Source organism: Chaetodon auriga, chromosome 11 (assembly GCF_051107435.1).
Source record: "Chaetodon auriga isolate fChaAug3 chromosome 11, fChaAug3.hap1, whole genome shotgun sequence".
In the NCBI taxonomy this organism is placed as follows: Eukaryota; Metazoa; Chordata; class Actinopteri; order Chaetodontiformes; family Chaetodontidae; genus Chaetodon; species Chaetodon auriga.
In genome coordinates, this window is record NC_135084.1 from 11,322,390 (window position 1) to 11,342,414 (window position 20,025).

The 20,025-nt window shown below is 42.7% G+C and overlaps 1 protein-coding gene across 1 annotated transcript in view; it reads right to left on the reverse strand.

The window, feature by feature from the left end:
* Positions 1 to 20,025, reverse strand: part of itga9 (integrin, alpha 9) — a 47,014-nt gene that overhangs the window by 3,537 nt on the left and 23,452 nt on the right. Inside the window, exons 16-27 of the mRNA XM_076743933.1 lie at positions 12,655 to 12,807; positions 11,365 to 11,441; positions 10,785 to 10,932; positions 6,989 to 7,075; positions 6,730 to 6,809; positions 6,503 to 6,586; positions 5,940 to 6,048; positions 5,717 to 5,824; positions 4,292 to 4,417; positions 3,997 to 4,116; positions 3,813 to 3,908; positions 761 to 880 (exon numbers count right to left, since the gene is read on the reverse strand). Of these exons, the coding sequence (XP_076600048.1) occupies positions 761 to 880; positions 3,813 to 3,908; positions 3,997 to 4,116; positions 4,292 to 4,417; positions 5,717 to 5,824; positions 5,940 to 6,048; positions 6,503 to 6,586; positions 6,730 to 6,809; positions 6,989 to 7,075; positions 10,785 to 10,932; positions 11,365 to 11,441; positions 12,655 to 12,807 (1,308 nt within the window). The remainder of the gene's footprint in view (positions 1 to 760; positions 881 to 3,812; positions 3,909 to 3,996; positions 4,117 to 4,291; positions 4,418 to 5,716; positions 5,825 to 5,939; positions 6,049 to 6,502; positions 6,587 to 6,729; positions 6,810 to 6,988; positions 7,076 to 10,784; positions 10,933 to 11,364; positions 11,442 to 12,654; positions 12,808 to 20,025) is intronic.

A 20,025-nucleotide genomic window follows, 5' to 3' on the forward strand; every position in this document is an offset into this window, starting at 1 on the left:
TTGTTTCTTTAGGAATCTAATATTGTATGCTAATTTACATTTAACTGACCTATAACATGCATATACCAAGTGTAATGCAAATGAAATATGAGAGGATTGGGGAGAGCAGTAGATTCTTGGTGTGAATCTAAACAAAGCCATGATGCCGCTCTCCCTATGACTCCATTCATTTATCTGCGTTTGACTACTTAAGTTTATTGATACAGACCTGAACTCTCCTCAGGCATTTCCTGAAAAGAGCAATACAGGACATGTGCTGCTCTTGTAAGTGGGGTTTATTTTGGCAAGATCCAAGGACCTGGGGATCGGGGGGGAACGTATCCCAGGACCAACATTCCAAAGTTTAGTTGTGGTATTCCCGGTGGAAAAAGAAGCAGTGAAACAGAAAAGGAGTTTTGTGCTCACAGGGCCTCTGAACATCAGTGTAATTGCCATTTCCCTTTTAGATACGTCTTTCATGTGGTATGGTGTGAATTATTGTCCGGTCTGTGATTTGTCCTTTTCATGGTTGTTTAAGGCCCAAAGCAAGCTCTCACCCCCACCTCTTCCCCTACCTCCAGCTGTCTCTGTACAACTGGATACTGTGCTGTCGTCTGACCAGAGTCAGGCACAGGGCCTTTGGCTGCGACACACAAGTTTGTGACAACTCCCTCTTGCTTACTGTTGTAGCTTCAGCAAAATATAGTGAGAAAAACAAGCAGTTTCATGACTAATGCTGTGAGCTCCAAAAAAAAAAATCAGTGTGTGCTGATGTGTTTACCTTCCAGAGAAGCACAGCTAACAGCAAAAAGATGAGGATTCCCACCAGCAGACTGATGGCAATGATCCAGCCAACTACGTAACCCCTCGGCTCCTGACTGTGGAGAGCCTCAAACACCAGCTGAAACACAGCAACACTTCAGTCAGTCAGTGAGTCACACTGAAATACATCACACACGGGCAGAGACACAAAGAGTACTCATTAAGTCATGTGGTGCTAATGATGCAATGTAGTGCAACAAGACACATCTTATTTCAGCCTGCTTTAGTCATTCAAGAGGAGCTACATGTAGAGCTAAACACAGCGTGAAACATGACACTGATTGGATTTATTTCATAGAGAACACATTCAGTCAATGAATCATGTAAACAAGAAACACAAAAAGCAGTTGAAATCAATGTTGATTTAAAATCCAGGGCAGGACAGGATGGTTACAGTGTCCCTTGCTGCACATGCAACAAACAGCCTGCAGCACAAATTATAAAGAACTTTTTGTGTTGCAAAACACACTTTTATTCATGTCATATTTCTTGCCATTCTAGCTATGCTGTGACAAATGGACTCTAAATTTGTCCATTTGTATTTTAGTTTATAACAAAGTACCTGTAAAACTAATGACATTCATACTTAGCAGATGTTAGCATGCTAACACCCAGGTGGGGAACATGCCAAACATTGTAACCACTTAACATCAGCATGCTAGCATTGTCATCATGTTAGCATGCTGATGTTAGTTTTAGCCCTCAGCACCGCTCTGTCTGTGCACAGCCTGACAACTTAGTCTTCAACATTGCCTCCAACACAATGGTGGCTTTCATGTTTATTATTACTGGTATGAATAACATCATAGAACTAGTAAAAAAGCTTGATCATCACGGCTTCATAACACACCACTCTTTACACGTTGATGTGTTTAATGCCAACAAATATTCATCTTATTAGGTCAGTGCAATTCAAACTAATATATCACCCACTCCCTTTTTCAATTTCAAGCCTCATGCCTTGAAACTGATTCCTTGAAGGCCTTGAGGCTAATTTTGAGTTATCTCGTCTGTTCTGGGAGGTTTGGCAACTCCTAAAAAATAGCCTGGTTCCACAATAAATATGACCATTTAAGTTGGTTCCCATGACACAAGTGAACGCTGACCTGCTGGTTAATCCGTCACTGACAGCAAACCCAGTTCACTTAACCCAATGCACACTGTAACGCTTAACTGCAATGGAGGGAAGCAGTGTCCAGTGATAAATGCTGTATTTATTGTAATTAAGTAACCACTATCATTGTGAACTGCTTTCAATCGTCAGTGCTTTGATTTTAATTACATTTTCTAATAATTACCACTCATTTTATATGTGTGACGGGCTCCCGTTCTACTTTGAAACAGTTCTTTTGAAGCTGTTTGATATGTCTGTACATGAGTCATTTCCAACAAAATTACTTTGACTGCTCAAATTGGTTTGCACTGAATTAACAGTGGTTTGACTTAAGAGAAATATTGCATTACTCTTCACAACATCTTGGCATGATTTAATGTCAGCATTCAGGCCTTAAATGGGAAACTACACATTCTGGGATTGTGAAATAGTCGGCTTTATTTACTCATGATCTTAAACAAAGGCAAATAACTATAAATAAATGTGTAACTCCCAAACGTCAGATAATCCTGCATAATTTGTTGCTGCAAACAACAATTTCAGAACTGACGGTGGAATTTCACTGCTTCAATGTGCAATGCTGCACGGGCTTTGAACACAAATGCGGCATGAGATGCCAACTGTGAGCCAAGACTCAACCAAGTGGACAAGTGAAGATTAATCTCTGCTGAATAGTTTCCCACATTAACACCTCCCCTGTACTCTGAGCTCTGGAATCTAGCTGTTGTTATGCATGCCAAGGCGCTTGCGTATATAGAAAGTTGAAAGCTCTACTGGTTGATGCTCTCTGACTCTGATTTTCCCAATTTAACTTGTGCAATCAGTTCATTCTGGGAATGTCTGATTGAATGTGAAGTTCATTCAACTCAGCTCTGTGATGCTAAGTTTGTAACTTGCGTACTTACAACAGAATGCTATTGATTTATGTCAGTTTGTTTGCATGCCACGGAGGATAAAAACTGAGCTGCACTAGCTGTAAGCAATGCAACCAGGGACCACAAATTATATTTTGCAGTGTGTACTCTAGCCAGCAGTCATCCTGAGGGAAAAGGTAACTGTGTTCACTAAAACCTAGGGGAGTAATAGTGGCTGGAATGAGCGCACACTAAGTGCTGAAAGAGCAGCACGGTATGGACACATTCATGGCAAGTGTGAATTTTCCAAGCACAACTGAAGCTTAGGGTCAGCAGGGCGGCAGTCCGGTCAGCACCCTAATCACTTGAGAGATCCCACTGCAAGCATGCTGGGTGCTCAATATAATCATCTCATCTGATCTGGTGGGCCATTCAATCACTCAGCAAACAACAGTGGGGGGAGGGTCTGTCCTTGAGCACAGCTGAGGACCCTCCCAAAAAGTACCACCATACAGTATACCCACAGTCCCCAGCTGTTCACTGGTCGTCATGATTGTCATGATGGACTGTGGATCTAAAGATAAAAATATGTATGCTCATGATAGATTTTTCCCAGCAGAGAGCCCCCATCCTTTAACCAGAATGCACAGACTCGAGCCTCAATTAGCATCCGCTCAAGCTTTAAAGGGTTATTTCATCCAAATGCTAAATGCTCCACTTTATTCACCAGCTAGCTGTTAACTTTGCCCGTCTGTTGCAGTGGGTTAAATGGGACACTTGTGCCTGGAAACAAGCTTGATGTGAGCCAGAGTGAGGTAAAGTTGAGGATTGTAAAAAACAAAAAATCAGCTGAAAAAGGCTAAACTGCTAAAAAGAGATCTGATAAAAAAAAAGGGATGGTAATTCTTTGGTTTATAAGCTTGTTAACAGCTTTGTGATGTTCATTGCAGTCATTTTGTGTGCTGTAATTGACCTTGTTTAGGTACCAAACCATTGGAATCAGTGTACGTGGATGGCGTTTTCATAGCTCATGATGTACTCACAGAAATGTCCTCTGGCAGGCCCTTTGGCACCTCCACTGTTCTGTCATTTACTTGCACGCTGCCTCGTGTCACAAACTGGATCACAGAGGAACTATCCTGTGGGTTGAGAGAGGGTGGATTACTGTTACTATTACAATCACAATAACCTGGACTAAATCTATAAAGCTTGCGACATGTTTCTTACCCTCTTTAGGATTTCAGTATTGAGTAGAATTTTTATATCTATGCTCAAAGCCTCTTCTTTCAATTGTGGACCCAGACTGCAGGAGATGGTCATACATGCTCTTCCAGGCCGGTCACAGTCCTTTAAAAAAAGAGAGAAGAAGAAACGGAGAGTCAGGAAAGAGCAGGAGAAAGTGTGTGGGAGAGAGAGGCGTGATAAACAGATGTTGTACTGACTAAAAATACAAAAAACAAGCAGAATCCTCCCAGGGGGTGACAGTCAGTGACCTCAAAGTGCTTGAGGGCAGCATATTTACCAAGACTCTGCGTCCTGATTTGGTGAAGAAGGCAAATATGGAGTAGAAGATGTTCTCTCTGTCCTGGGGGATGGTGCACGGTGTCGGGTTCCTGTGAGGGGTGCAGTTCCCTCGGCTGTCGGCCACCTGAATCAGGACAGTGGTGGAGAAACATTATTTTGACTGAGACTTCAGGTAACATCGCATCCAGTGAACATAAATGAAGACATAAGAATAACATGAAGCAGGAAGTTAGTCATGTTGATGTTGCAAAGATAAGTTTGGATTTGGGTTTGACTGTGAAAAAGTAGACACAAGCACTTGTGTCATCTAAACTGGCCCAATCCCACCATTGTTGAGTCTCCAGGACTCACAGGAAGTTCCTCTCTAAAAGATGCTGGTACCCCTCCCAGGCAGATTTCCCATAAGGAGTGATTTAGAGGTGTCTGGTTTACTGCCCACCCCCGAGGGAGCACTTCCCCTTTCCCCTCTCCTCGGCCCAACCTGAAACTCAGGAGGTGGAAATATCCTCTGGCCTTCCTCATTGTCTGCTCTGCTGCCACCCAGCATGTCTGAGCTTTTATTGCTGTGCTCTCTCATGTCCTGTGTTTCTGCTGCCACTGCTGGTGTGAAGATTCATAGGCCGCACTAACTTTAACATAGTGAAATCCCTCACAAGAAGAGAAGTTTCACAGTAAATAACGAAGGCTGAGGGATTTTGTGTGGAAAAACTAAAAAAGCAACAGTCAGGAACTCGATGTCAAGTATGAAAAAATGAAGGTCTATATAAAATGTTAGAATATCTGGCGATAAAATACAAGTGTGCAACTGTCTGGTGTGCCAAAGGCTAGACGCAGTGTTAACGGCGTCTATGATGTGTGGGTCCAGGCTGGGATGGTACTGGGCAGTAGCCAGCTCTGCAGGTGTCCCATTCCTGTTTCGTGCAAGCTGTCTGATCCCCTGAAAGTGATTCCAGATGGGCTCAAGGAGGGTGGGATTCAGTCAACCCCGTCTGCCCATTCACAGTAAATACAATTAACAGCTTGAGCCCCCCCACATTCTACCTATATGAAAGGAGTAATGCAAAGGTTAAGAAAACATTTAAACCCAGTGGGAGAATGGCGTTTCTTTATCTAAATGCAAAATGTTGTGAAACAAAATGGTCGGCTAGTTTCGGTGGCAACGTCAACACTTTCGCTCAGATTTTCACTGACCCAGTGGTGCAGCACACTAAGCAAATTGCCCATGCCATGACCAAAAGCAGCTTTCTGTCCATAAAAGTGTCCTCTGAGGTGCATACAAGTAACCGTGCCATGAAGAGAAGCAAGACCGACAGGCGCTGGCTGGATAAATGAGCTAAAAATGTGGCTGCCTGCAGGTGAATAAACTAATAAATAATGATTTGGGCTAGATAAATAATGTAGATAGACTGCTGTTGGCATCCACCTGTGTTTCAATGATGTGGAACATGTCAGCTCCGCTGCCAGCCAGCCGGTTGGGTATCCTGATGTCCACAGTGGAGCCAGGGAGCCTGCTGGGCCCCTTGTTTATGGCCTGGAACCACATCAGACGGAGACAGGGAAAGATGGAGACAAAGGAAAATAGAAGTGAATATATAGAGAAACATGCATAAATACTGAAAATCCAAAATGCTCTGAGCTAGCAGTACCTGGAAAGTGAGATTGAGAGGCTGAAAGTTGCACTCCATGTCTTCCAACTGGACGAAACGCGAGGCATCAATGGAGTTTCCATACACAAAGGAGCTCGGTGTCACCACACTGTAGCCACAGTGATCGGGAGAGAAGGAGAAGATGATGCATTCATTTATTTAAATGCACAGAGTTTCATAAGAATCCCTGTCTTCAGTCATATTATTAGCTGGACAGCAGAGCTGTTCTCAGCAGTTGAGACAAGAGTCAGATGTCTCCAGCCTTGCTCTGAAGCCTCCCTTCACATTAAAGACACACTGCAGCCTTATCAGATGTCAGAGTTCGGGCGGATTTGGACTGTTCTGCATCTCTCTGTGAAGCAGAGCTATGATAAACCCTTCAGAGATAAGACTTTTCAAGTTGACATGTTCCACACTGACAAAAGCATTCCTTCTCTTCCTGACAGCCAACAGATGAGCAACCAGGTCAAGTCTCCGTTTGAGGCATACGAACTCGAGACAGCTTTATGTTTGTACACCAGTAGCTACGCTGTTATGGGTGTTCGTGTTAGTCTTGTTCTTACCCAGTAATAGTCGTGTCAGTCTCATGAACCAGAGGGATGGACAGATCTAAACTGTTGTCAGAGAGTTTGTGCTCTGGATTGGCGCTACAACAGACAAGGAGAAATAAAGTTATTCAGTTATTTTATAAATCGATTGTGGATTCAATTCTACACCCATGAAAACTGTGTGGATTAATCAGCATTTTTATTCACTGAAATGAAAAAAAAAACCAACAACTATTACTCACCTTTTTGCTTGAACTAAGAACTGCAGTGTGTCATTTTCCCCTGAGAGCTGACTTGTGTCAAAAATAACTGCAAAATGATACTGGAGAGAAAAAGACAGAATAAACCTGAGTGTCACTGACCGTTTTGCATGTGATGCAGTATGACTGATGTGTTTTTCATGCAAAAAGTCAGCAGTAGGCTTTTACACACCAATGGGTGTGCACTAAAATGCATGCAGTGTTGACATTGTGCAATTAGCTCCATCTCGGTAGCAGCTACCTTAGTCTGTGCTCTCATGAAGGGAAATCCCACGCTGCATTTGAGGAAGTCCAAATCAACAAGCCCACAGGAAATGCCCTTCTCTTCCTGCAAAAAGACAGATAGACAGAGAGTGAGAGGAGGAAACAAAGACAGCCAGGCTGGAGACAGAGTGGGTGACGCTCACGGAGACACAGAGAGGAAGACGTAGTAGACAAGACGCAGACCGTGAGAGGGAACAATCAGTTCTGATAAGTTACCAAAAAAGCATCCAAGTTTTGGATGGTCAAATAAATGCAAATATCAGAGATAATGTAATCTATTATATATGCATGAGAAAGAGCAAGAGCATAGCCTTTAAAAACACACACACAGGCACACACCTGCCAACATTTACAGTGAGATCAAAGTTTTGTTAGAAACAGACCTCTGTATGGAAAAGAATAGCTTCACATATCTTACTGAAGCTCTAAATTAGGTTAAACGAAGAATGTACAAAGCAGTGATGGCACACACACATCTTAGCGGGTGGGTAATTGGACAACCTCCAGGCTGTGTGTTTGGAAGCTTGTCTAAACAATATGGAGCTTCACCGGCTGCGCTGTGTAAACACTCTGGCCTTGACCTGACGAGGAGTAAGAATTCTTTTAGCGAGGGTTCACTGTGAGGCTGTCGGCTGAGCTCGTGTGCTGAAAGCATGAAAGAGGTCAGAGATACTTCAGCAGTTAAAAAAAGGAAAAGAGACAGACTAGCGCTCCTGGAACATGCAGCAGGCGGCTTAATGTAAGCTATACAAAACGGTCCAGTTTGGGCCTGTGTTTATAACAGGCTTCCAAAAGTGATGAAGAAAAGAGGTGTGAAGGTTGTCTCTGCTGACATATTTAAAGGTACAGTATCATCCACACTCCCATTCCCCTTATTCAGCAGATTCCCAGTGTAAGTCCAGGGTGTGGCTGTGCCCTCCATCTTCATTAAGTCAGCTTAAATAAGCAGCGGTGCCCTTTGCATGAGACTACAGCAGGCCCTGTGAGGGGGGGTGGGGACCCCAGCACAACTGGCAATGATGGAATTTCCTCTATTTCCTGTATTCCTCCGTGCTGCTGTGCAAACACCGCCTGTCCCACGGGGCTGGGCAGGATTGGGGAAGTCAGCCTGTTTACCCATCATCCACCTGGCAGCCCTTGAGAGAGAGCAGAGCACTCAGACATATGGCGAGCTGTGCCTCCATGGGGGGAAGAGCGACAAAAGTCTGTTTGTTCAGTACTTCTTCACTTTCTGTCTCTTGCTTACTTTCTCTGGTCTTTCTCTGTCAGGAACAAATACACGCTGGGATTTTCACAAATGGCAGGCCCATTAAATATCACCGGGACTGTTTATTCGGAGTCAGATGAAGCATCTACTGGAGTAGTACGTCAGTGTGGATGACAACACACAGGAGGCTCATTTTCTGCATGTTCTGCATGTCTCTTTATGTCTCCAACCACTTGGGTATTTGTACATTTGGCTTTGCTTCGCTGTACCTTTTCCAAGCGAGTGTCATTACTTTCGACACAGGTATGAAGATGGAGCTTTGGGCTTCTTAGATTTGAAGCGCTACTGAAATTCACAACTTCTCACATTTCTCAGTTGCATTGCCAGTTTCTGGGCCTTTTACCATGATGTTCATTTGCTCTAACTGATAAATCACCAGAAATGTGTAGAGGAAGTATTCAGATCCTTCACTTAAGTAAAAGTGGTGATTTACACATATGAAGCGTTTTGACTATGTAATACACAACAGTGAAACACAGTGCATTACACTGAACATGAATTAGATTATCTAATGTGTCACTTAGCATAGAGCTGTTATATTGTGACGTACTGTATATCATCATTGGACAAACAAACATAAATACGATGATACTGATTTCAAATATCACTGCAGCATGAATGTGAAAGCAGTATTTTAATATTGTACCTGGCTGAGGGGAAAAAGCTCTTCATATGTTTCTGCGTCGTTTAATCTAACAAATCATAAATTAGAGGCAGATAAGCATCGTGTGTACAATCTTAACCTGAAAAGTAACTACTAGCTATAGCTTTCAGATAAACGTGGTAGAACAGAAGTAAAAACTGCCAGAGGGCCACAATTGCCAGAAGTCTAATGGCACAAAACATCTGCTAGGGCACTGGCCTTTTAGGAAAAAAACCCCAAGAGATAAAAAAAGAAAACACAGAAGCCGGTGCAGCAGTCTCTGAGTCCCACGGGAGCAAAGGCAGTGCTCCTGGAACCAACTCACCTCAACAGCCCTCTGACAGCTTGTGCTGCAAGAACAACAGACAGATAACACATCCCACTCGCACTAAATATGAGGGGAGTGCAAGTTCAGGCTTCACTCACTGGAAAAAAGCCTCGGGGGAGGATTGGGAGCTGACCTCAACTTTGGAAAGAGGGTCACACCATCACCTTGGACTTCTCCAGTAGTAATTAGAAGTGTCTCAAGGAGCATATGGCAGTAAATCTGCTCGGTGGCCTCTCTGTCATCTCTTCATACTGTTCACTTCCTGTTCCCTTTGTGCAGCAGGCCACCCTGACTTATCAGGCTCCTGAACAAAAAGAGGCTCTGTGGCTGCTGGTAACCTGATACTTAATTACTTCATTGAATTAGCTATGAAACTCAAACCGAAACACTGTTTTTCTAATATGTGCCTGCAGCATGTATTCTATCTAAATTCAATTTCAGCTTTGGGGGGGGGGGGGGGGGGGTTAAATCATGTCACAGATTGAGCGCTTTACAGAGATGATCCTTATCCATCACAGGGTGCAAAACCCAGCTGGAGGATAAACATGAGGTTCATTTCGAAGGGGAAAGCCTTCATGATGGATGCTGTCCCCTCGAGCAGCCGAAAAGCTGCAGTGAACCGGGGCAGGCTCATATGAGAGCACTCGGCCTGATGTGGCGACTTCACTCAACCGTGAGCCGACCTGCTGGCCTCTTTGCAACAAGTGAGCAAACAGACGTGAGCAGAGGCAGAGGTGGCCGCTGTGAAATCCATCCGCATGCAGCGTGGTCTCGAGAAAAGTCTCTCAGGTTTAATGTGGGATGGCAGTGGGTAGATATTTGTTTAACAGTGACAGAATGCAGAAATCATTTTCTGTTAGAGGTCAGAGAGTGCGAGGCCTGACCAACATCTCCACGAAGGTCATTTACAAAGCTCACTTTACCTGTATTTACCAGAATATATATGGCCCTATTTCATCTTGCATGAGGGAGTTTTTGGACATGAGTAATGTGATTTGAACGGTACATAAGTCAAACTTGTGGGAATATGAAGTATGTGTGTTCTGATTTGATCTCGTGCATGGAGCTCATATGTTGTTAACATGGTGCTTTGCCTTGAATGAGTCAGAGAAGCGTACGACAGGTCGGTCAGAGGAGGTGACCTATGAGAAGAGACAGCTGCTGCTGCTGCTGCTGCTGCTCTCCTACTCTTCATGCTTTTATCTGCAGGGCTGCCTACACAGCTCAGGCAAAGCTTTAAGTTGATATGTCTGTTTTTCTGTGTGCTCCACTGTTTAGACTGTGCTCTGGACATTTAATCAGTCTTTTAAAATAAACTATCTTTTAGAAAATGTAGTGGAAGACTGATGGTATTCAGCCGGAATGTACATATGTGTTACATACGTATGTGTAATGTGGCTGTCGGTATCATTTCAGTGATTCACTTGTGCTTTACCCACATCTTTTCAACTAAACAATCAAATACGTTTGAGAAATAAACATGCGCACTCGAGTAAACAAACAGTAGATACTTCACACTGATGAGAGGGACAGACCTTCTGCCAGAAGTTGATGTAGAACACTTCTCTGGAGAAGTTGAAGTAGATGTTGGTGTCGTAAGCGTCGTCCCCAGCGTTGGAGATGGTCAGGTTCAAAGACACGTTCTTCACTCCTCCGAGGGCCAAATGGGGTTTGCTATGCAGCCTGACAGGAACATGAAGTTGACAATGCATTTCAGAGAGTAAATAAACTTCAGGATGAGCAGTCAGCAAAGATTTATATCAACAAGGAATCTAAGTTTTGTTTTATTTTGAAATTTTGACTGGAAGTAAACAAAAGAGGAGTGGCCTTAAAAACAGAGTATTTGCTTGTTTTTGGACTAAAACAAAGAATATAGAAGATGACTACATCCTACCAAAGCAGGCATATACTGTAAGTAAATGTACAGAGAGCAAAAGATGCACAACAAAAAGAGAGGGAACTCCCTTTGTATGGAAAAACATATGGATATCCTCCAAGCATACGTCATGGTTCCACTACCCACACCCACATGGCCTATGACTTCAGCCTGCTTCCTCAGTGCTGACGAAACGGCAAAGACAGACTGAATCTGAAGTGTGAAGTTTAGTTTTTTACCCAGAGAGCAGCAGTTTCCCATGGAGCCTCAGGTCTGCAGCGCAGTCGTCCGACAGGCAGTTCTTCTCAAACCAAGTCTGAAGAGGAAACAGTAAAGTACACAGTTCATATGACCTCATGCTGTCAGTGCACTGAAAACACCAGCTCTGTGTTCAGACTAGGGGGCAGTGTTGTGTTGTTGTTGGAGCTATCCAGCAGATATTTCTTTATCCACAAAGGCCACAATCTTTACTCTATCTGATCTCTCTTTTAATCAGTCAGAGGATGGCCCTTGGTTTAAGGCTGAATCATGAAAGGAAACACAAGTCGAGCAGTGAGGCTCGATGTAACGTTGATGAGCTTTGGATGAATGGACCCTGTAGGTGCTGAAAGGTGCAAATCCCTCCGTTTTTCAAGAAGTGCAGACGGTGGGGAAACACATGTGGGGCAGGTTAGAGGTGGTTGCAAAGAAAATAAATGAATCAGTCTTTTTGGATTCCACTCAAGAAAAGCTAACACAGATAATAATAAGCTGGTAACCAACACCAAATCATTATAACCTCAATTTGAGCTGTTTCCTTCGTTCCTCCTGCGGTCTGAGGGATGACACGACTTTGTTCTGTGTAATTGTCTGAGGAGACGGCCTAGATCAGAATCTGAATTAGCTGACAGTGTTAAGTTTGAGGGATTTCCTGTCCTCATCTGTTGCAACGCACCTGAACCGAAGCATTTTTACATCAAAGCGCAGGACGATACTGGATATGAATGATTTATGAGCAGAAATGAAAAATGAGCTCGAAAGTGGCTTGAATTTCAGAATATTCAGTATCCTGTGACGGTAAATTGAAACAAATGTGTGAGAAACCCTCAGTGGTGCTCATTTTCTTACACAGAATGATAAATTATGAAATTCATTTTCAGTGATCATAGCTTTGATCATCCATTATATCTCGTGGTCCAGGAAAACAAAAGTCCAATGCAATCATTTAATTAGAGACTACACACTAATATACACCAGAAATGGTTAAAATATGTTTATATTAGAAAGTCCTCTAATGGTTTACTTGTATCTTAAATCCGACTACTGACAAGGAATCTCCCTGTAATTAAGATGCCAGAGGAAGAGGAATATAATACACTGTGGATTATCACCATTCTCCATTTTTTGTCACAATATTAAGCTGTTTTTTCTGGTAATTTATCTTCTTGCCCAAAATCTCTGAGAAGCCCTGAAACCTTTGACATGTCAGTTTAAGAGGATTTCTACTCTCATATATTTCAAAACCACACGATTTTCGCAGAGTGTTTTACCTCATTCCTCACGGCGATCTTGTTTCCTTTCCTCCATCGCAGCACTGGAGTGAGTGCGGGCAGGTCTCGCTCCTGGTGGCCTGTCACCACATGCTTCCCGAGGCTGTAAGCCACCTCGAACGTGATGGCTGTGAACACATCCTTCACGTCTTTCTGCAGGGAGCACAAACAACAAGGCTGTAGCAGAGAATTTGTCCCACCATGTCCACAAGTTAGATGTTAAAACTCCCTGTAACCTCGAAGAAATAACTGTCATGTAACAGCCAGGGTGATTATGGCAATTTAACATCTTTCTCCAATTGACGCCTGGCACAAAGACTGATTGCACAGCAGATTATCAGAAAGATCATACTGTTTGAATGTGATGTTTTCACTGTAATCACTGCGCCAAAGATCCACAGGGTTGAACGCAGATGTAAGGATACTGATGAACCGCACAAACCGATCCAATCTGGTTTAAATGGATGCGTGAAACAAGTCTCTCATCAATTGCTGTTTATTATTTGTCGTTTTGCTGAAAGTAATAAAATCGGGGCCACCACTAAGTTCTCAGCAAAGCGAGCACATGGATGGTTTTTTTTGAACCTGCTGGCACTGCCTCTGAGAGATATCTTTGCGTTTCTGGCGGCTCCATCTAAGACCACAGAAGAAGTGTTTGATTTGGCATCAGGTTTGGAAATAATGCAGACAGAATGAAAACAGAGGGCTAAATGTGATCAAATCCCATATCTTCATTAGATGACAGCGCTGAAAGACGTACATGGGAAAAGCAGATACTGATGTGCCTTCTCATCTCTTCTGTCTGTTACAGCGGCTCAGTGGGTCTGGCTCTGGCCTTCTAAACGCCACAACAAAACACACACAGGCTCCATAGGCGACCTGTGTCCCTTTGCTCAACTGCTGTCTGCTGTCTACCAACATGGAGCCAAACCCAGAACGTAAACACAAAGGGCTTCCCTGTGTTTTCCGGCGGTCACTTAGGCCACTCGTTCTTTCGCACTTTCTCTCTCTTTTGTCCGTTATCATTGCATTTTCCAGTGTCCACCCACCCATCCTCTTTCCTCAGGCCGGCACAGAGCCAGTCTGGGCTTTGAACACATGAGGCATTACCAGTGGAAGACCCACCCAAGCCATCAACAGTGAGAGAGTTACAGCAGGAAGGAGTGAATGTTAGTGCAGGACATGAATAGACAAAAACAGAAGGGGCTCATTTGGGAAACGGTGCTGCACATGCAGATAAAGACACGGCCTTGCTGATACCATCAGTTTTTAGGGATTTTCTGTCATTTGGTTAAAAGTAGGGCTGTAAATCACTTATATTTCCACTCTCAATTCATCTGCCTATTATTTCTTTATTACTCAATTCATCTTTTCATTTCTAAAAAAATTCTAAGAGCCCAAGCTGCCATATCCAGCCTTAAATGATTAACCAATTATCAAAATAGTAGCAGAAAAGAGTTCAATAAAAAAAAAAAACAATTGATGAATCAACTAATTGTTTCAGCTCTAATTGAAACTGACAACGCTGATTGGCCATAACCACGTCAGGACTGCTCAAGAAAAAGGCCGAACAACCCAGAGACAAGAGGTTGACCTCACATCCATCACTTACAGACTTATAGAGACAGTGTTGTTCTAGTAACATGTCGGCTCAGCTGGGAGGTAACGTCACACAATGTTGTAGTCAGTGCTGGACAAGTGGAGGTATATGATGTGAGGCACTGACAAAGCCCTCAGCCTCAGTAGCCATTAAAGCAGAACGCCTTAAATGGCCCCTGTCCGCTTGGCCTCTGAGTGAACTGATCCCCTGGGAGTCGACTGCTCGGGTCTCCAGCCCCAAACTCCCACCGCTTCTCTCACATTTTAACAAGCCACAGGAGAACATGAGAGAGACTTGATGACTTGAAATGAAATGTTGTGTTTTTGCACAATCTCATGCCTAAAGACTGACTTTTATGCACAAGTAAATAAGGCATCTTTCCATTAAAGCAGTGTGCTGTTTTGACAGAGCGTCTATTATTGTGCCCATACAGGATCACTTTCTTGAAACATAGGACTACAGATGGCTAACTAACTGGAGAGCTCCCAAAACTCACAGCAAGCTCATATTAGAAGTGCCAGAGGCCATTCGGTAACACTTGGCCTAAACTTTTATTATCCCTTGATCAATGCTGCCAATTGCCCAACCCGAGTCCACGCCCCTGGCCCAGTCACCTACTCCCTCCTGATCCTGCTTTTGATTCGTGTATTTATGGAACAGAGCAGTTCCTGAGCTCCAGCTGAGAGGGACAACGGCTAGTGTTAACTGCCTAGTACCTATGATTTTATGGAAAGGAACACAACAACTGTTCCTTACAGGCTGGTGAAGTTCACAGGAGAAAGCTTGCGACAGGCCATTCTCTACTCAAAGGCTTCTACTGTGTTAATCCTCCTTCAAACGTAGAGGCCGCAGGGTGGGCCCCCGATATCAGATCAGATCAGCACTTCTGGGATTTATGTTATTTAAAGGCCAGTACAATGAAAGTGGACAAACGAAACAGCAGGTTTAGATTAGCTATCAGTTTTGAACAGTTTAAAGTGACAGTCAGTGACATTTGAAAGAAGAAATAAAACGTTCTTCTGCTTCTGAATGAAGACTTGAACTCATGAGCAGTAAAACGCTCACTAGCTCATTTTAATACAGTCAGGGGTTTTGCTGCTACAGCCTCATTTGGTCTGGTATGACCAGCATAGCTTATGTTGGCTAACTTTAAATAAATGACGTTACTGAATCAGTTTGCTGACTTTGCTTACTATTACTCGGACTCTACTGATGGCAACTGACTTGAGAAGACCCTGAAAAACGAAAGACAATTAAGTGCTATCCTGTAATTACCACTTGTGGCCATGGTCACACTTTAAAACAGATAATTATTACTTTTACAGTATGTGATTATACCATATTTTAAAATCTTCTCATGACATAAGCTTTTTTTTATTTGTTTTTGTTTTTTGTGTGGTTTCAGACCTCTGAATGACCACGAACATAACTTATTCAGAGATTCAAATAGGTCTGACGGTGTGGTCATTGATGGCTTTTTCCGCCATCTGCAGAATCAGTCGGCCAATCAGAGCTAACAAGGTGGATGCCATCATCTTACATAGCTAGTAACCTATTTCTGTCTGTTTTGACACTTCCTCTGGGGGGTGCCAAAGTCAGAAACTTTGAAATCTTACACAAAACGGCTTTAAACAAGATGAAGGATTTATTTTACAGTATCCTTTGAGAGGGAAACACTGCCAATACAAAAGGTAAATTTCCTGCATGGTCACTTTAACGTGGTCTGAACCCTCTCATCATCCCATGGACAAAATTACTTATTATTGGTTCCATTCACACTGCAGATTCCAGCAAACTCAGCGGGAAGCAACCGTTTTCCAGCCATTCCCACTGTACTTTGGAAACTGTAAATTACCAACGGTGGGACAAAAAATCTGCAGTTGCAATCTTTTATGACACACTTGATACAAACTCTTTGTCCCTATATGCATATTCATGTAGTTAACTCACAGGATGGAGGACAGCTTGTCACTCTGCATGTTTTGAGAGAAAACAACTGGGAATCAAACCTTCACCTACAACTCAACCTTTCTCCTCGGAACAAGGTTTCTGCCAATATACTATCTCAGTATTTATGTTCACACCCAAGACCCATTTATTTGTTACGACAGAATATAACTCCCACCTTACCATCCATTCTTTCCTCTCACTTGCCTTTGTGCTGCCTGTATGACTCTTTTCTAAACAGCCATACTTTATGCTTGCATGTTTCCAGGAACATAAACACTGCTACTGTATGCATTAATCTGACTTAGTTGAACACATTTTATAGATTTCACTCTGAACTCTAGTTGAGCTGTACATAAGCTTATGTTGCAAGCTCTGATTCCCACATGTTAATTTGATCAACAACATGGCAACGCACCAAGCTGCCCCTTCATCACAGAGCAGCTCCACCACGGTGGGTGCGGGGAGGATGACGTCAGGCTGAAAACGGCTCTGATCGTCAGTTTTAAAGGTCCCATGCTTGGCTGAAATACACATGAGCTCCTCTCTCAGCCAAACCATTCCTTCAAAAGCATATGGCTTAAGCCCGGTCATGGGAAGTCTTTATTAACTCATGAGGGAAGTGCGCACACAGCACTCCTTTTTAGGACAATGGATGTTTGGATGACTTGCAGGTTGAGGCCATTTCATTCAAGGACTAAACGCCAGAGAATCTTAGATTAAATGGAAAAAAGCTTTTTAGTTAAGTGATGAATGGATTTGGCCTGTCGAAGGTTAGGGTTATCTGTATATAACAGAACACAAGGAGACAAGTTGAAAGTATTTACAATAATGTCTGCAGCATATGGCAGACATGCACTTAAGCAGTTTATCTCAGTTTGTACTTGAAAAACGTGTCGAGGTGAGACAGTTATTGAAGTTTGTAGTGTGTATCTCTCCTCCAGACTGACTACAGGTCAAACTGTAGCAGCTGCTAGAATAGGTTAGCAGATGTTGAGGAGCTGAGAATGACAAACTGTGTAGGAGTAGGAAAGAGTGTCGTCCAACTGTTTCAGAAAACTTTCAGGAGAAGTCAAATGTGAACAGCTTCATTCTGTCTGCAAAAATAATCCTACTCTTCTGATTCTTCTTGGTCGCATGTGTCATGCAGAAAGGTTAAGAGTCTGTACTCCGCTTTATCATGGACAGAAAAGGTCACACATCTATTAACAAATCCCTCATGTTTAACAGAATTATTTTTGGTTTGATCTTCTCTTATTTGATTTATCTGCCATGAACTTCACTCGTATCTAACAACCATCTTTTACATCCTGCTTAATTCCCCCAAGGAGCAGCTCCTCATTTCAGAGTGCTGCTGCCAGCGATGGGATTTTTTTTTTTTAATGTGAAAACCTTTCTTCAAGGACATTGTCAAGGACCTCTTAGTGAGAATGAGTGCAGCTGCCTCTGAAGATGGTGATTCTTTACAGTTATGTTCTTTGTGTGCTCTTCCTCTTGCTGTTTTGTTGCTTTAACTGTGCCCTGATTGCTCAGTTCCTGCACCCACCAGTGTGTCCTCACTGGCTTGTCATTTCAAAGAGGTGTTTTTCTGCCTCTGGTCATTTTAATTGAAGTAATTTACACTTCTTTTGCTTGTGTTTCTGGTGTTATTTTGGTATTCTTTGGACATATGGGGGCAGCAGAACAAGCAAACTCAACACTGACATATTATCACCTTATTGCAAATGTGATGGCAAATAGTTGCTTATTGACACATTCAGCAGACTCAGAACAACATTAGCATTCATTTGGAGTCATGTTTCTGGTCCTATTTTGGTCTTCTGAGAGAAATTTAGCAGCTCTTTAGCAAATGTTCCACTATGTTCATAAGTGAGCTACTGACTTACTGTCTACTGTTTGGTCCTGGGCAGCTGGTCTACCAGCTTTTTCACAGAAAACAGCTGCGTGAAACAACACAGATGAGACGAGAGTGAACCAAAGCAAAACAAAGTTGTGGGCTGTAACATCAAAATAATGAGCTGAAAGATGCAAAAATAATAGCAAACCTGCAGAGAAGGGTGATAATTATCTGTGGGTTCATCACTATGAGAGACAAGCTTCACATTACATGTAGTTATCTGATCAATTTTTTATATAATAATAGTGCAACTTTAAACCCACAATGACAATTTTCTGTGAGCACAACTCTGACGTATCATCATCTTTTAAGTTGATATGGTGAACTTGTTGTTATCCAGCAGTTTAGGGGCAACATTAGCATTCATTTGAAGTTGTGTTTATGGTCATTTTGGTCACTACCAACTCCTGAGGGAAACATCTTGCTCTTTAGCAACTAAATGCTCTACTGTGCTCACCAGCTAGTCGCTGACTATGTCGGTGTGCTTTCTGATGCTGTGCAGGGCACTCTGAACAGTAAAGTTGAGGGACACCGAAACAATGAGCTGAAAGTCACCAATAAGCTCTGTAGAGCTGAGGAGAGCTGCTTGTTCGAAACAGTGACATGAGTCAGGAACTAACCATGTTCTCCATATCCTGTCTTGTTAAAGAACTTGGGTTTTAATACCTTCAGTCTGTCCAAAACCAAATCATTCTGAGTAATCTGAAAATGCCAGACTACCAGTCAGACAAAATGTATGCTGTGTGCCTTTGAAAACTGTTCCCATTCAACATTTCATCATGAGCCATGCTTACTCCAACCAATGGAAACTATTTGAGCCTGTCTGATGTTAGTGGTAGAGGCAGTGATTCTCAGATGTGTGTCCAGTTTCAGGCACCAACCTGATAAATCACACACCGTAACTGCACAACCTGTAGTGCATCAAAACACAGTCCAGGAACAAATCAAACTGCCAAAGTGTTTCAAAAGAGGGAACAGACGGGTTCAGAGTCCATCGTACATCGTGCCTAGCACAAAAAACAAACACGTTATTCTTGCTGAGAGCTACACGGGGAATATTTCTGCTTATTAAACTAATTTCGTAAGAAATGAACACAAATGAGTGGAATTACATGGCAATCAGTGCTTTTAGTAAACAGTGGAGCAGATTTGCATACAAGTAAACCTTTGGGCAGAAATCGCAAAACCCTTCTGACTGACGTGTAAACCTTTTACTGGTCACTTTGACACATAGATAAAAAATGAGGACAGGAGTGTATTTTCACATCAGAATAGTTGGTACAATGAAAGTCTGTCACGTGGTCATGGAGTCATGGAGTTTGAATCTGGAATAATCTCCTCTCTAACTCTCATGCCATTCCCTCCATTCCCCTTTCTTCCCCATCTTAAATCATTAGTATCTTGTGTTTCCGCTTCAATTGTGATTTATGTCCAGTTTGCGAGGGTCATTGCTATTCCTGTTCCTCATTGGAACAGTCCTTAATTAAGAATTCCCTTTAATTTCAACCCCTCCTTGACCTTATCACCCCCCCAAAAAATGCATAGAGCATGAGAGAAAAATAACCATTTTCAAAGACAGAACACTGAATCCTCAAATTCTGGGCTGCTGTTTCCGTGAAAACATAAATCAAGCAAATCCCAACCTTTAGCAGGACTGAGTGCTGCTAGATACGGTGGTGCGTCGTAATGTGTCCCATGAGCAAACACATATTTCCTCCAAGCTGAAAACAGAGAAGCACCATCACTTAACCGACAGGAAACGTAAACCATCTGTACTGTCATGCATGAATAACAAACACCAATAAATACCATGCTGTTCTTAACACAACACGCACACCGGAACACCTATTTGCAGAAATGCATACATGATATTCAAAATCCTTGTTTCACACACCAACATTTCTCTGAAACACACCTCTTTGCCTCA